Source organism: Enhydra lutris, unplaced genomic scaffold (genome assembly GCF_002288905.1).
Source record: "Enhydra lutris kenyoni isolate GAN:26980312 unplaced genomic scaffold, ASM228890v2 scaffoldscaffold66, whole genome shotgun sequence".
Taxonomy (NCBI): Eukaryota; Metazoa; Chordata; class Mammalia; order Carnivora; family Mustelidae; genus Enhydra; species Enhydra lutris.
This window is the reverse complement of record NW_019154150.1, coordinates 10,991,305-11,005,927: the sequence shown is the minus strand read 5'-3', so window position 1 is coordinate 11,005,927 and position 14,623 is coordinate 10,991,305. Positions and strand designations below refer to the sequence as shown.

Here is a 14,623-nt window from a genome sequence, read left to right as displayed (position 1 = left end):
CCTGAGTATGAGGGTTGTCTGTCCCCTTGGGCAGGAAGGACCAGCAAGAAACAAACCCCTCCATGGAAGACAGTGGCGAGAGCTCGGTCCCTGGAATGTCACAGACCACCCTCTCCAGTCCCAGAGGCCCCTTCCCCCAGAGATGGACCAACTGAGTGATCCAGACTTGAAAGCCCACACACCACACCTTGTGAGCGCCACCAGCTTTTATTGATGGGGGTGGAGGGGGTGACCTGGGAGCCTCCAGCTAGGCCGTGTCAGCGGGGTCTCCCTGGGGGCTCAGGTTTGTGTTGGGAAGGTACCTGTGGGGGTCCTGTCCATGTGGGTGGCCCAGGCAAGGGCAGGGCCTGGGGTCAGAAAAAGCCAAGCCGCTTTTTCTCCTGGTGCTGCCTCCACTTGGCCATGCTATAGCATTCTTCCTTGGATTTCCCAAAGATATCTTGGAAGTCAGATTCAGAGAGGTAGAACTGGACCAGGGGAGAGGGTACAGGGGCAGGGTGTAAGCTGATCCTGGAATCTCCTCTCATCCATCCAGCGGTATCGTCCCAGGGCTCAAGGCTCTCCTCCCCCAGATTGCTCTGCCCATTACTCCGTCTGGAAGACATATCCCCCGGGCAGGCTGCCCATTTCCCACAATCAGTTGGTCATGCCCCGGGCACCTCCAGCTCAGTTTCAGATGCTCCAGGCCCTGGGCAGTGAGTGGCAGGGGGCCTTGGGCACCCACCCCCTCGTGGGCAGGGCCCACACCCTCCAGCAAGTCTTCAGCAGCCTGGTGCATTAGCTGTTTGGGGGCAGGCTCTCACTGATGGTGGGTCTGGAGCTGCTGTGGTAGCTGCTGGTGCTGGTGCCACTGGCCTTGGGGCCTAGCTGCAGCTCATTCCCTGTGCTCTCCTCCTAGCCCTTGAGGGTCCGCGGGGTCAAGGGGCCTGCCTTGTCATTGCTTGGTCCTCCAGATAGCTGGAAGTTGTTGAGTTCCTGCCCTGAGAGAGGACTCAAGCTGGGGAGTCCTGGGGGGAGACACTCACACAGGGAGGCCACACTGAGCCAGTGGCCTTCTTTCCCCCATTGCAAACTCCGCCACCACCAGGGCCTGGCTCCCTTCGTGCCCATTCTGCCCATCCGGACCATGCTGACCAAACCTAGTCCCCGGCAGGAGGCTGGGGGACCCGGTACTCACTGCTGTTATCTCAACTGTGGCAGGTTTTGCTCCCAGGCTGCCATCCACCACCTCCTCATAGAACTGGTTGTTCTGGGGGCAAGAATCAGGGTAGAACCAGGATGGAGGGCACCACTGGGACCTGGGGGTGGGAGAGGGGGGCCGGCGCTGGGGACAAGACCAGGGCTTCTCTACCCACACTGGAGGTCTACCCCAGACAGGGCAGTGCCTCCTCCTAGCCTGCTCAGGGCAGGTCCTTCTCCCTGAAGTAGGTGGGGCTGGGAGTCCAGGCCTCACTCACAGTCCACTTGTAGGCGTCCCAGGTGACAACCATCCCGGGAAGGTGGGAGGCTCATAGCCCTGCTTAATCAACCAAGATGGGCGTGTTGGGGCTCCTCCCTGCTGGGTGTGTCTTCAGGTAGTCCCGCCCCAGGCCACCACCTCCTTCTTCCACTCAGTGGCAGCTTCCCAGAACCACAGGAAGATCTGGGACACAGAGGGCACCTGGCCTTGGGCGAGTGCAGGGGCTACCCAGAGCTGAGCACTTCTTTCCCACTCCCATCCATTAAATGGTCTCACAATCCCACACACATCCCAGCCAGCCAAGCAAGAAGACAAAAAGTGTGGTAGGTGTGTGTATGGGGGGGCTTGGCTTTTGCTCCGAGACGGGAACGCATAAGCCTCCTGGCCACATTCGGTGTCACAGACACACATGATGACAGCTACAGACACACAATCCCCCACTGCCACAGAGCCACTCACTGTCACCCGCGGTCACACACGGTTGCACGTAAACAAGATTGCACTCCATCACAGTTGTGCGCACTCCTCCTGAAAAACAGGCAACCCCCAAACCCGCCGCATGGAGCCTCTCAGACGCACAGTGACCCTGCCCCCCAAGAAGTGACTCAGTCGCTCCCGTGGCAGCCAGTCTTATCGTTTCTTGGTTTCCCCAGTTACAGCAGCGTGTGACCCCACAGCCGCTCCACAGAGGCAGCCCCGTCACACAAAAGAAGCATGTACACTCGCGCGGTCATTCAATTTGTGACTGCTCGCACTGCCACCTTAGCCACGGGCACCCGGTCACCTGGAATCGCATGCTGTTGTGAGGCACGCGGACACAGAACTGCTCCCAGCCGCACATGAGCCCCAGACACAGCCAGAGTCCCCTGCAGCTTCGCGGTGACACGGAGTTGTCCGTGGCCGTGCGGGGCACAGTCACTCACAGCGTTACTGTGTCACCCAGAGTCACGCAGACTCGCCCACAGCCTGACACGTTTGGGAATGCACTTACACTCAGCCCCGGCTGCATGGACACGGACACCCCCTCATTCACACCCCAGCCAGCCGGGGTGGCTGTCTCACCTCCTGCCAGGTGTCCAGTAACATGATGTCATACGTGTCCAGGTCCTTTTGACTAAAGAACACTACCTCCGTGAGGACCAGGTGGCCCTTTGGGCTGGAGCACTCAAACAGCCATGGCTGGAAGCTGGAGACATCCTTGGGAAGCCCAGCCATTGCAGACAGCCAAGCTGTGAGGGGCCCAGAGAGAGCTGTGCCTCCCAGCAGCCTGGGCCGAGCTAGCCCCCAGCACAGGGACAGCTTCTCCTGCAGCGGGAGGCAAGGGCCCTCCTCTGGGCTCCCCCCAGCCCATAATTCCCTCTGGAGATGCCCTGCTGCTCTCTGGGCCCCAGGGTCCCCATCTGTCAGTGGGAAAGCCCATTACATGACCTGTCTAGCCACAGCTGGTGGTGACACATGCTGCCCCAGGAATTTTCCCCTGAGTGGGCCCTGGGAGGGGGATGGCTGGCTCAGTGGGGCTGGAGGGAAGGATGGAGGGGCGGGGCATTAAGCTGGGGCCCTGCCCACCCCAGGAGGGAGGAGCCCCCGGTCCTGGCTGGATGCTCAGGGGCATACAGCACATAAACCCGGCCTCACAGACACTCACAGCAGCCCCGACTCGGTAACAACCTCCCTGAAGGCCTCACCTGCCTTACCTTCTGATACACACCCTTGTCCTTTTACACACTCCACACATACTGTTTATCAACACGTCACATTAACTGCCCCCCACACATAAATGTACACATACACAGACACACACACACTCGGCACCATGACTCCTGGGGACTGTGGGCTGGGAAGCCAAGAGACCTCAGTTCTAGGGTGGCCTCTCCAGCTCTCTGTGTGACCCTTAAGTCGTCACCCACCCTCTGTGGGTCTTAGTTTTCTCCTCTGTGTAAGGAGAACACCCTCCTCCCAGCCCTGTCACCTCTTGTTGCTGGGGTAGGGAGCCCGGCCTCCCAGGGCCTCCCAGAAGTGGGGAGGCTCCTGACCCTCCAGCACTGTTTCCTTGTTCTCCCCAGAGATGGCAGTGACCACCATCTGCCATCTCACTCTGGTCACCGCTGCAGGCCTGGCCAACAAAGAGCTGGGTCAGGCCCTGAAGGGGGAGGGGTCTTTGCCTCCAGCCCCACCTCTCCCACTCACAGGGGACTCTGGGGGGCTGGGCTTGAGTCAGGGAAGGCCTATGCTGATGCCAGGGCACACATGAGCTTCCCCACTATCAGGACTGGGGCCCTCTCCTGGTCCGCAGAATGGAATGGGGACCCCAGACTTGGGGACCATTTATGGTTTATGTTGAAGATCAGAGAAAACTGGCAAACTGGACTAGGCCTCCTCTTTTTCCCAAGGATCATGCTCCTGGCAGGAAGCAGGGGAGGCAGCCTGGACCTGGCCTGCCTCTGACCAGTGGACTCCCAGATCTACCTGTCACGTTCAGCTCCCCACTGTGTCCTCCCCCCTGCACAGGGCCTGGCCTGAGGCTGGACGTGACCTCTGCCTCCCCTGTGGAGTAGAGCCATCCCTGGCCCTGCACACCGCCTTAGGTGTGAGGGGCCAGTGTTAGAGGTACCTTTCCAAACCAGAGGTAGCAGGTGCTAGGTGTGACCAGCAAGAAGATGTCATTGGAGTTGAGAGCTGAGGCACAGGCCGGCACTTCCACGGTCCTGGTGTTGTAGCTGTCCGTGCCTTGCACATGGAAGAGCCTTATGGTGGGTGCTGGCTGCCCCTTCTCATCATGCCCGCTGAGCCCCTACAAGAAGGCTGGGCCTCAGGATGAGGCAAGGGCTCCTGGGAGCTGCCTCCCTGTCCCAGTGACGGACAAACTACCCCCGCGCCCAGCAGACTCTTGCCTGAAGCCACCACTAACTCCTAGACCCCTTGAGTGTGGAGCGTGAGGACCCCATCAGCCTTGGATAGGGAACCAGGCCCTTTCTCAATGGATCCCTCCCCCATGTCCAAGGAGTTGGGTCATGGCTACCCCAGGCCTTGAGGACAGAAAATGGTGACCCCAGGCAAGGCCCTACTCCCTTCCAATTCAGCTTCTTCACCTGTGCTTCTGCTTTGTGCCTGGCTCTGGGGACCAGGTGAAAAGACTCAGACAGGGGTCAGCCCTGGAGCTCCCGGGTGTCTGACAGCATGGGGTTACCAGGGATAGTAAGCAGGGAGGGCCCCCGGGGCTGAAGAGAAGCCTCGCCCTTACATAAGGGCTGTGGGCACATGGAGGAGCCGGTGAGTTTGCAGGGACAGCAGCAAGGTGGTCCCTATCTGGAAGACCACCAGGTGGCCCTGGAGGATGGCGAGGAAGTGAGGGGGCTCGCTGCCCATGGTCGCATGCTTCTGCACCAGGGCTCCATGGGACATGAGGTCCAGCTCCTCGGTGTTGCGGTTTACAGCACTGACCTCATGTGTGGTGGTCTGGTGGTGTGCAGGTGTTGGTGGTAAGGGCCTGGGGCAGCTCTTCAATCCCATTCTCAGATCCTCAGCCCTGGGGCTTGAAGGTGCCCCCTCCCACCCCCAAGCCGCACACCTGCCACAGGTATAGGATGTACCAGACACGGCCCATCTTCCGGTAGGTGTAGAGGACCAGGTAGCAGATGTCCGCATACAGCTGTCCATGGTGCTTGGGGTCCACGGGCTGTCTGCCCAAGTCCTGGATGCACCACACCTGTGGAACAGAAGACTGGTGGGCCCAGGTGGCTCCTCCCCTTGAACCAGCCCGCCCAGCCTGTGCCCAGCCAGCGAGCTCTCCTCAGCCACAGGGCAGCCCTTCTCAGTGCAGGCAAGGGCTCTCCTGGGCTGGCGCAAGGCTCTGCAGGTGACCCTTCTCCCCATGGCCCCTGGGCACTGCCACATATGTCCTGGCCTGCTGTCAAACAGGACAGAATTGTCCTGTGGTGCATGGGACAAGTAAGCGGGGACGACTCCAGAGGCTGCCCAGACACCCTGCTCCCCTCCAGCCACAGGCGCGTTAGGCGCAGGCAGGTCTTGGCCCAGCTGCTTGCTGCCCAGGCCAGGGCTGCAGAAGCTGGGTGGATGCAAGGCCTCGGGGCTCTCGGGAAAATTCTCTTTTCTCAAGTGTCACTTAAAAAGACAAAACCTGTTCAAACGCTGAAAGGAAAATACTTCCTTACACTTAATAGCGTGATTTCCTGTTCCTAGTGAGTATTGAGCATGGGCTCTGGAGCCGGGCCGACCTGCATCAAATCCCAGGCAAACCCGGTGTGGGCGGTGAGACCCTTCTGAGTGTCAGCTTTTCCCATCGGTAAAGTGGGCATACCAATGCCCACCTTGACAATGGCAGGAAACAGTGCCTGGGCATCCTGTGGCCACACGGAGCCTGACTGCTCTCTCTGGGGAAGATGTCCTCTCTGGGGAAGAATGCTGCCTTTTGGAGAAGAGACTGTTCCCGACCACATCACACGTGCTACCCAGGAGCAGCCCTTATCTGGCAGCCAGGCCTCCTGGTTCAGAGGCTCCCCACCCCCTGACTGCAGGCATGCTGGGAGGGCTCCCCTCCCTGCCTCTGCGCTTGGAGCCTGAGTGGCAAGACCTTTGCCCTCCTCTGTTTTCCTATCCCCCTCTGTCTCTCCCTGTGTACCCCATCTCTCCTGCTTTTCATCCCATCCCCCCTCCACTCTGTTTCCTTCCTCCTCTTTCTCAGTCTCTTCTGTCTCTGTTCCCATTCCCTGTCTTCCTTTCTGCCTGCTCCCCCAACCCCTGCTGTGTCTCCTCCTCTCTTGGTCCCTTCTAACAGTCTCTATCCATCCATATTAGGGCAAATATAGGAAGAAACCTTGGACAATTGGTATTTTCTCTGACCTCCACCTACCTTAAGAACTAGAAGGCCACAAGTCCTATTCCCAGAATCTTACAGCATCCCCACACCAGCCAAGGCCAGATGTTTTTGCCCCCACTTTATAGATAAAAACTGAGGCCCAAAGGAATTAAGGGTTCTACCAGGGATCAGATAACATGTCATGATGCAGTCCCTACATCTCCCAGAACTCTGGTCTGAGGCCAGACAGGTGGCTGACTGTGTGACCGCATGGGGCTGTGACTGATGACATGTGATTGTGTGCTATGTTGGTGTGTTCCTGTGGGTTGACTGTTGTGTGTGACTGTGATCATGTGTAATGTAGAATTTGTGCAATTACACGTTTGCCACTGGTGAACTTGGCTGGTTGGGTGCAATTAAAAGGTGTGCATATATGTGTCTGTATTCTATATATGGTTATGTCATATATTTAACAAAGGGGCGGACTTAAGTATCTTGAAGTGTTACTGTGCTGTGTGCCAAGTGTTACGTGAACGCAGCTGCATAGATTGATTAGGCGTGATGTGTGTGAGCCAGCTGTAGACAGGGTGTGTGTTCATGTACGCATGCCTCTGGGTGTCACCGTGTGATGTGCAACTGCGTGGACTTGGGGCACTTCAGCAACCATACGGATCACCTGAAAACACAGCCTGCCCTGTGTGCCTATCTTCCTCCAGCCAAGCTAATGCCCCTTACCTCCACCTTCCCGGAGGCGTCCACGATCCTGAGCTGGGCCGCTAGTTCAGGCTGACTGTGCAGCTTGCCCACATCAGCCTTACCTGAATCAATTTACCTGAATCAGGGAGGGCATAGGTGTCACTGGCGTCCTCGCCCCAGCTAACCCCCGTCCGTCCCATCATTCAAGAAGCCCCCCAACCCCGGCCGCACCCTCCCATCCAGTGGCACCTTCTGGGTGCCACCCCTTGGCGGTCCCACTCCATCCCACCGAAGACCCGGCTGAGCGTCTGCAGCACCCGGCTCTCGCAACCCGCCGGGCCCGGTCCCGCCCATTCCTCCATCCCACGGAAGTTCTGGGTGCCGCCCCGCGCCCGCCCCGCCTCACCCCGCAGGCCCTGTCCCACGCCGACCACGTCCCGCCCCCGCAGGTCACGCCACGCCCCCGCCCCCGGCCAAGGTTCTGGGTGCCGCCCCACGCCGGCCCCGCCCCGCCTCCTCCAAGCCTCCGGCCTCGTCCCGCCCGCTCTCCCATTCCACCGAAGTTCTGGGTGCCGCCCCGCGCGGGTCCCGCCTTCCGCCCCAGAACCCGCCCCGCGCCAACCACGTTTCGGCCCATTAGGCCAAGCCACGACCACATTCCCATCCCACTGAGGAGCCGGGTGCCGCCCCGCGCCAGCCCCGCCCCTCCAGACCCCGCCCCTCCCTCTCGCTAGTCCCGTCGACATTCTTGTGCCTTCGCTGGTTGGTACACCGTCTGGAAGAGCTGTTTGAACGCGGCCCACTCGGCGCCGTCGTTCACCACCTCCACGTTGGTGTAGGTCTGATAGCCTTTGGCATGGATGAAGGTCTGGGGCGGGGTCTCTGTCAGGGGCGCCCAGGCCGGGGCTTCAGGGGCTCGGCCGGGGGGGTCCAATTCTCTGCTCCACCCGCACGGGGGACGTGCGGCTCAGCCAAGCCCTGAGCAGCATTAACCGAGCTCATGACCCGCTTAAGAAGCTGGCCCCTTCGCCTGGGTGGCTCAGTGGGTTAAGCCACTGCCTTCGGCTCAGGTCATGATCTCAGGGTCCTGGGCTCGAGCCCCACATGGGGCTCTCTGCTCAGCCGGGAGCCTGCTTTCCCCTCTCTCTCTGCCTGCCTCTCTGCCTACTTGTGATCTCTCTCTCTGTCACATAAAAAAAAAAAAATAAAATTTAAAAAAAAAAAAAAGAAGAAGAAGCTGGCCCCTTCACCACCGACTTTTCTGAGGTCCCTGAGGACCGGCAAGGTCCCCTTCGTCTGAGCCTTGGGAAGGATGGGCGTGACAACACCCGCAGACCCCAGGAGAGCCCTGTCTGCCCTCCTCAAAAAGGAGGAGGCGCCCAGTGCGGTGTCCTTCTCAAACCGCAAGGCAGGGCCACGTTCCCCTTTTACACGTGGTTTCTTGGGTGCTATCTGGTCCCCCGTGCCCTAACCCCTGTCAGGGCTCCCCAGGGTAGGCTGCATGGCCCGGGCACCTCGAGAGGGGCCCTGTGTTCTCTCTCAGACCCCTGACAAAACTGTGTCTACATCCTCAGAGGAGGCACTTTGTCTCCAAGCTGAGACCCCAGGGCAAAGGCATGTCCTCTATCAGACAGCCTCCCAGGGCAGGATGTATCCACCTCCTGGCCCAAGGGCAGGACTACTGTCCCTTAAAACCCCAGGAACGTGGATGTCTCCTAGCTTAGATTTCAGGGTACTACCATTTCTTCCCTCACACCCCAGGGCAGGGGTCCCCCCACTTCAAACCTCAGGGCAGCTCCCTTTGAGACAGGGCCCAACAGCTTCATCAGAGCCCAGCTGAAGGGAGCCTATTTTTCTCGGAGGCCGGACAACTGTCCCTGCCACACGTAGATCTTGAAACCACCCTGGTCCAGGATGCAGTAGTCCTGGGAGCAAGAAGGGGAATGATCAGGAGGTGGTCTGGCTCAGGTTGGGGTTGTGGGTGGGTGGGAATGGATGAGGTTAGCTGGGCCTGCCTCACCTCTTCCTGCAGTAGGTCTTGGGTTAGTAGGCAGGTCGCCAACTCCTGGATCACCAAGTTCTCATACTTCTCACAAACACTAGGGGATAGGCAACCGATGTAGGCAGCTCAGTCCCTCTCTGGCCTGGCTCCACTCCAGCCTCCTCTAGTCCCCCCAAAGGCAGAGGGCATGGAAGTTGCAGTCCTGATATCACTGCAGCCTTGCTGTAGAGCTTTAGGCTTCCTTGCCATCTGGTGCCTCAGTTGCCCTATCTGTACAATAGGTATCTCAGAAACACAGCCATGCAAGAGGACAGGCTGGGCCCAAAGCCTTACATGGCTTGCTCCAGAAACCCAGGGGCCTTTCCTAGAGAGCTTTCTAGGGACACTGTGTTACTGTAGTAATGACAGACATGCAGACCCAGGCTACTCCCTCCACCCTGTCTACTCCCCAGGTCTGCTCCTTGGTAGAGGCAGACACTGGCCTTCTGCAGCCTGTCAATACTCTTGTTGGGCACAGTGGCGTGCAGATTGCCCACTCTGCAGGCCAGCACAGCTTCCGTGACCTGCATCGGGTCAGTGGCTTCGACCTCGTCATCCACCACACCAGTTTGTGCACGGCCACCACGCTCCCTGTCCTGGAGGCTGCAGGTCAGGGCCAGGCCCTGTGAGAGGACGTGGCAGTCAGGGCTTCCCCAGCATGTCCCCCAACTTCCCTGCTCAGATAATCCATCCCCGATCCTTTCTGTCACAGCTCAGCTCCCAGAGGCCGGAGTCATGGGGAGACGTCGCAGCATCCTAGACTCCAAGGATGCCAGTGCAGGCTCTAGGCTCAGCTTGCACGTAATAGGTGCTTCTCAGCTTGTAGCAGAGAACCAGGCCCACTTCTTGGGGTGGCTGGAGGATGGGCACCCTTCCCCCCAAACCCTGCATCCCTTAGTTCCCAGGGTAGACACTGACCCGCGCCTTCTCAGGAATGCTGCTCTCGGGCCCATTCCACTGGATCATCACCTTGCCCAGGTCCAGCAAGAAGATGTCACCCCTATTAAAGCTGTTCCAAGAGAGCTCCACCTGCCAGAGTCAGGAGCGGCAGGGCAGGAAACAGGGTGTTATACCACCAGCACCCGGGGAGAGGGACAACCTACATTGTCCGCATGAGTGCACCAAGCTGTGGCCAACTGCCTATCTGTGGGACGCAGTACTGTGGCACTGTGTGACCATATGAGATCTTGAAGGTCACTCTAGGGGGATGGCTGTGTGCATCCATAGGCATGTATGACTTTGGGTAATGCTGCATTTCACAGGGTGTTCACGATTAAGACACTGTCTGCTCAAGGCATGTCGATAGCTGCATGTGTGTACGTGTACATGTGTGTGCAAGTGGAGTATGTGTACCTATCTACTCACATGTGTACATGTGTGTGTACACATATGGGGGCACTTCTGATGTGAACAAGTGTGAGAGCGCATGGGTGAGAGCTGATGTGTCTGAGTGGGGGGCAGGGTGTTATCTACGGAGAAGGACAGCTACCATCCAAACAGAGACACTTCAGGGAGGAGAAGGAGGGATTCTAAATAATTATGCCAATATGGCAGGCCAAACCTGGGGCTGCGTGTTGTCCCTGTGTGACTAGGGACATAGGTCACTGCCTCTGTGGGGACGGTGGGTGAGCCTGTGTAGGATTGTAACAGACCACTCTATGTCATATAGAGAGTAATGTGCACAACTCAGGTGTCACCATTCACATCGCAGACATCAAACACCTGGATGTTTGTGATGCCAAATTCCTGCCACATGGCAGTAACGTGTCATGTTCTAACAAGACTGGTATTCCCAATTGCTTTTCCAACAGATGGAAGTAGGGGGCAATCTACAGACTTTTGTGAGCCTGGGGGGACTGATGGGAGACAGTGGGTGTGCCTATGGGCGATGGGGACAATGTGTGTGAAGAGTGTGGGGCTGTGCACCCCCATCCCACATCAGGCCACTTCCCACTGTGCTGCCTAGGAGGACCCTCTGGGTGCGCCATCTTGTCTGCCTCACCTCCCCAAGTTTTTCATAGGCCGTTGGGGTGGATGAGAAAATAGAGTCGGAGGAGCTGTGGTGGTGAGGGGCTAGAAGCTTGGTTCCACCTCTTCTCTGCTCATTCAAGATAGGCCACCTGGGAGTGGTGACAGCCCTTGCCACCCCCCCGGCCCCCTCCCTCCTCCACACTTCCCCATAGGGGAGTCCTCACAGTCTGACCTGAGCCTGGAGGCAGAGCACCATCCCCCGCAGCCCTCACCTTGGTGTCTGGCACGTGCTTCCTCCCTCGAATGTGCAGAAGTCGTTGGATGCTGTACATGTTGGTCTCCACGTGCCTGAGGGCAGAGGCCAGGCTTCCTTTCCGGTAGCTGAGGAGGGAACGGGCTCTCCTGGAAGACTACACATTGCCATGCTCAGGAACGAGCGCAGAGGTGAGCACACGTGTATCCGTGGACAAGTAGGGGCACACGGGGATCTGTCCGTGGAGGTACAGATGGGAGTGCATGGAATCTGGGCCACAGCACACGTGTGTGCACACAGACATGTGTCTATGTACGTGTGCCCGCCTATTGGCGCATCCTATAGGAGTGGTGTGTTTTGTGCTTGTGTGTGTATAAATATGCTCCCGTCTATCCTATATGTGTGTGCGAGGTTTAACTTCTTCGAGGAACACTGCTACATGAATGAAACAGCCATGTATGAAACAGCCATGATCAAATATTGGCATTTTCCTACGGTTTAACCTAATACATCGCCATCATTCATTTAATCCATATTTGAAGCAATTTCTACTCAAAGACATATTTCTACTGGGCACAGTATCACAAAGGCAAACTCCAAAAGACATTGACCTCCACTTCTGGGTATATACCCAAGAGAAGGGAAAAACACTTCTGCACAAAAGCTTGTAGACAAGAGGATGTTAACTAAACTTAGTGTGGTGATCAGGTCTCAGGGATTGTAAGTCAAAGCCTCATGCTGTACTCCTCAAACTCTACCGTGATGTATGTCAATTACCCCAACAAAATCGGAAAAAACAAAACAAAACAAAACAAAAAACCCACCGCAAAACGTGGATAAAAATGTTCATAGCAGCATTATCCGCAGCAGCCCCAAAGTGGAAGCAATTCAAATCTCCCGTGAGGGATAAATGCATAGATGTGTTCTATCCCCCATCATGCGCTGTAGAATTCTATTTATAAAAATGCGCCGAATAGGCAAATCTATATAGACGGAGGGAAGAAAATGTTGGGGGTAAACGGGGAGTGTTGTGAAGGGTATGTGGTTTCTTTTGGGGTCACGGAGGTGATGGTGCACAACTCAGGGACAGACTAGAAGTCACTGAATTTATGCTCTAAATCGGTCGTTGTTGGGTATGAGACTTGTAACTCAGGAGAGACGTCTCCCCCGAGCCCAACACCCCCACGCGAGGGTGAAGAGAGTCACCCCAGGCCTCCCAGCCGGCAGCCTAGCACTCACAGCACTGCCTGGCTGAAGTAGCTGCGGAAGGTGTCGGCCTCTTGGCTCGGCGCCTTCCGGTGCTGCACGGTGGCGGCCCCCGGCGCCCCCTGCAGGTGCTGCTCGAAAGCGACCGCCGCGCCCTCTGCCTCTCCGCCCTCCTCCTTCCTGACCCAGTAGTGCAGGTCGCTGGGCACCCCCTGCGGGGCCTTCAGGCTCTGGGGAACCTAGGGCCCAGGTGTGTGTGGGGGGGGTCGGGGCTCGCGGAGGATCCAGGGATGGGGTGGACACAGATCCAGGGTGCGCCAAGGGCCTTGGAGGGACTGGGCAGGCGCCTCCCTCGACAGGAGGTCCAGAATGGGGGACAGAAGGATGAAGAGGCCTCAGAGGTGGCAGCCCTCTCCTGGGGTTGATTCCTGGGCTGCCAGCCTGCCTCTTCCCGGGGCGGGGCTTGGTCTGCATCATCACACTCCCCAGCGGGCCAAGCCACCTCTCAGACAGACTCCCCGCATGCTCACGTGGAGGACGATGTAGCAGCGTTCCTTGAAGAAGTTCCCATAAGCCCTCTCAGGAGCTGGCACCATGCTCAGGTTCTGGGAGAGGAAAGTGCCCATGGAAAACTCCGCAGGACCACCTGCCTACCCATGACCTTCTGGGGTTGGAGGAAGGAGGGAGCTCTGAGATGGGGGGAGAGCTCAGAGACTGCATAGGCTTTGTCACCAGCTCTGTCCGGTTGTGCCCCTCACCTCGATGATCCATACGTGGAGGTCCCTGTGACTCTCAATGGCTGGGAGGTCCTTGCCGATGTCCATCCTGGGCCAGGAGGGAATGAAGGAGGAAACAACAAGGGCTGGAGTTCTCAGGCCCTGACAACCTGTGCTCTGGGCTCCAAGCAAGAACACTCCCCGCCTGCAGCTTTCCAAAGCACTGTCATCACAGAACATGCCTTTCACTAGGAGGGCTCTATACATACCCAAAGGCCAGCAAAGCAGGACAGGTACTGTAGACGTTGGCACAGAGGCTTTGCAAGCAGGGACCTGATTTGCTATCTGTGGTTGTGGTCTTGAAACAGGGCCCAGCTCTGTGGGCAGGGATGGGTGTTGAACATGGGGACCTCTACAAGCAGGGAGTTAGAAACAGGCTATGAAGATAGAAAGCTCTGCAGCCAGGAATGGCCACTGGAGACAGTGATGGGCTCTGCAGACAGGCAAAGGTTCTGCTGGTAAAAAAAAACAGATTCAGCAGCCAAGGAAAGGCTCTGCAAACAGGTTCTTGAAATGAGACTGAATCCTGTAAGCAAAGACGGACTCTGTCTACAGGATTCAGAGCTGCGAATAGGCCTAGGTCTTCCTAGGGACAGGCTATGCAAAGAGAGACTGCACCGGCAGAGAGTGATAGTTTCTGTGGACAGAAAAAGGCTCTACATATAAACAGAGGCTCTGCAAACAGGGATGGCTTCCTGAGACTGAAGAAAGGGATGCAACAGGCACAGGCTGTCCTGATAAAATAAGTTCTGTGGTCAGGGACCGTGTGTGTGTATAAACACAGCCTGCACAAAGAGACAGACTCTACCCAGGGAAATTCAGATGGGGCAGGCAAACAAGCAAAGGACGTGAATACAAAAAAGGCTCTACAAACAGCCACAGACTTAGCAGATATGGAGGAGCTTTGCGGACCGGGAAAGGCTTTGTAAATGCGGATGGGGACAAACCCTTAAGATAGGGACTCTTTGCATAAGAGACAGACTGCAGACATGGACAGGTACCTAGAAAGCAAGGCTCTGCAAACAGGCACAGCGTCTTTCCAGAGACAGGATCTTGAAACAAGCAGAAACTCTCTAGGCATGGTCAGACCCCCGCATGCAAGAGCAGCTTTGGAAAACAGACTCAAATTCTGCATGCAGAGAGATGGGAACAGCTTGGGCAAATACTCATGAACTCTGCAAAGAGATCCAGACTCTGAAAAAAGACACAGGCTCTGCAGACTGAGACTTTGCAGATAGGGAGAGGTTTTGTAAGCCCACACAGGCTCTATAACTAGATAGGTTCTGTTAACAATGGGAGCCTGTTCAGAGCCGCCAGGGTTTGCTGAAATGAGCTGGCAGGGTAATTAGCTTTGTGTTCAAGCACAGAATTCCCGGATCTTGAAACAGGACTGAGTTCTATAGAG

The 14,623-nt window shown here is 57.2% G+C and overlaps 1 protein-coding gene across 1 annotated transcript; it reads right to left on the bottom strand.

Annotated features, from left to right (window-relative positions):
• Nucleotides 1–353: 353 nt before the first annotated feature.
• On the bottom strand, nt 354–13,266 carry LOC111159138 (villin like). The gene is given in 24 exon segments (XM_022521563.1): nt 354–467; nt 725–792; nt 795–975; nt 1,178–1,249; nt 1,458–1,483; nt 1,486–1,528; nt 1,530–1,582; nt 1,585–1,642; nt 2,522–2,667; nt 3,430–3,542; nt 3,544–3,572; nt 4,071–4,242; nt 4,746–4,946; nt 5,026–5,165; nt 7,011–7,107; nt 7,685–7,839; nt 8,780–8,896; nt 8,992–9,070; nt 9,436–9,635; nt 9,931–10,041; nt 11,256–11,364; nt 12,476–12,681; nt 12,973–13,047; nt 13,201–13,266. Coding segments are annotated over 24 exon segments (2,631 nt in total).
• Between the last annotated feature and the right edge of the window lie 1,357 nt (nt 13,267–14,623).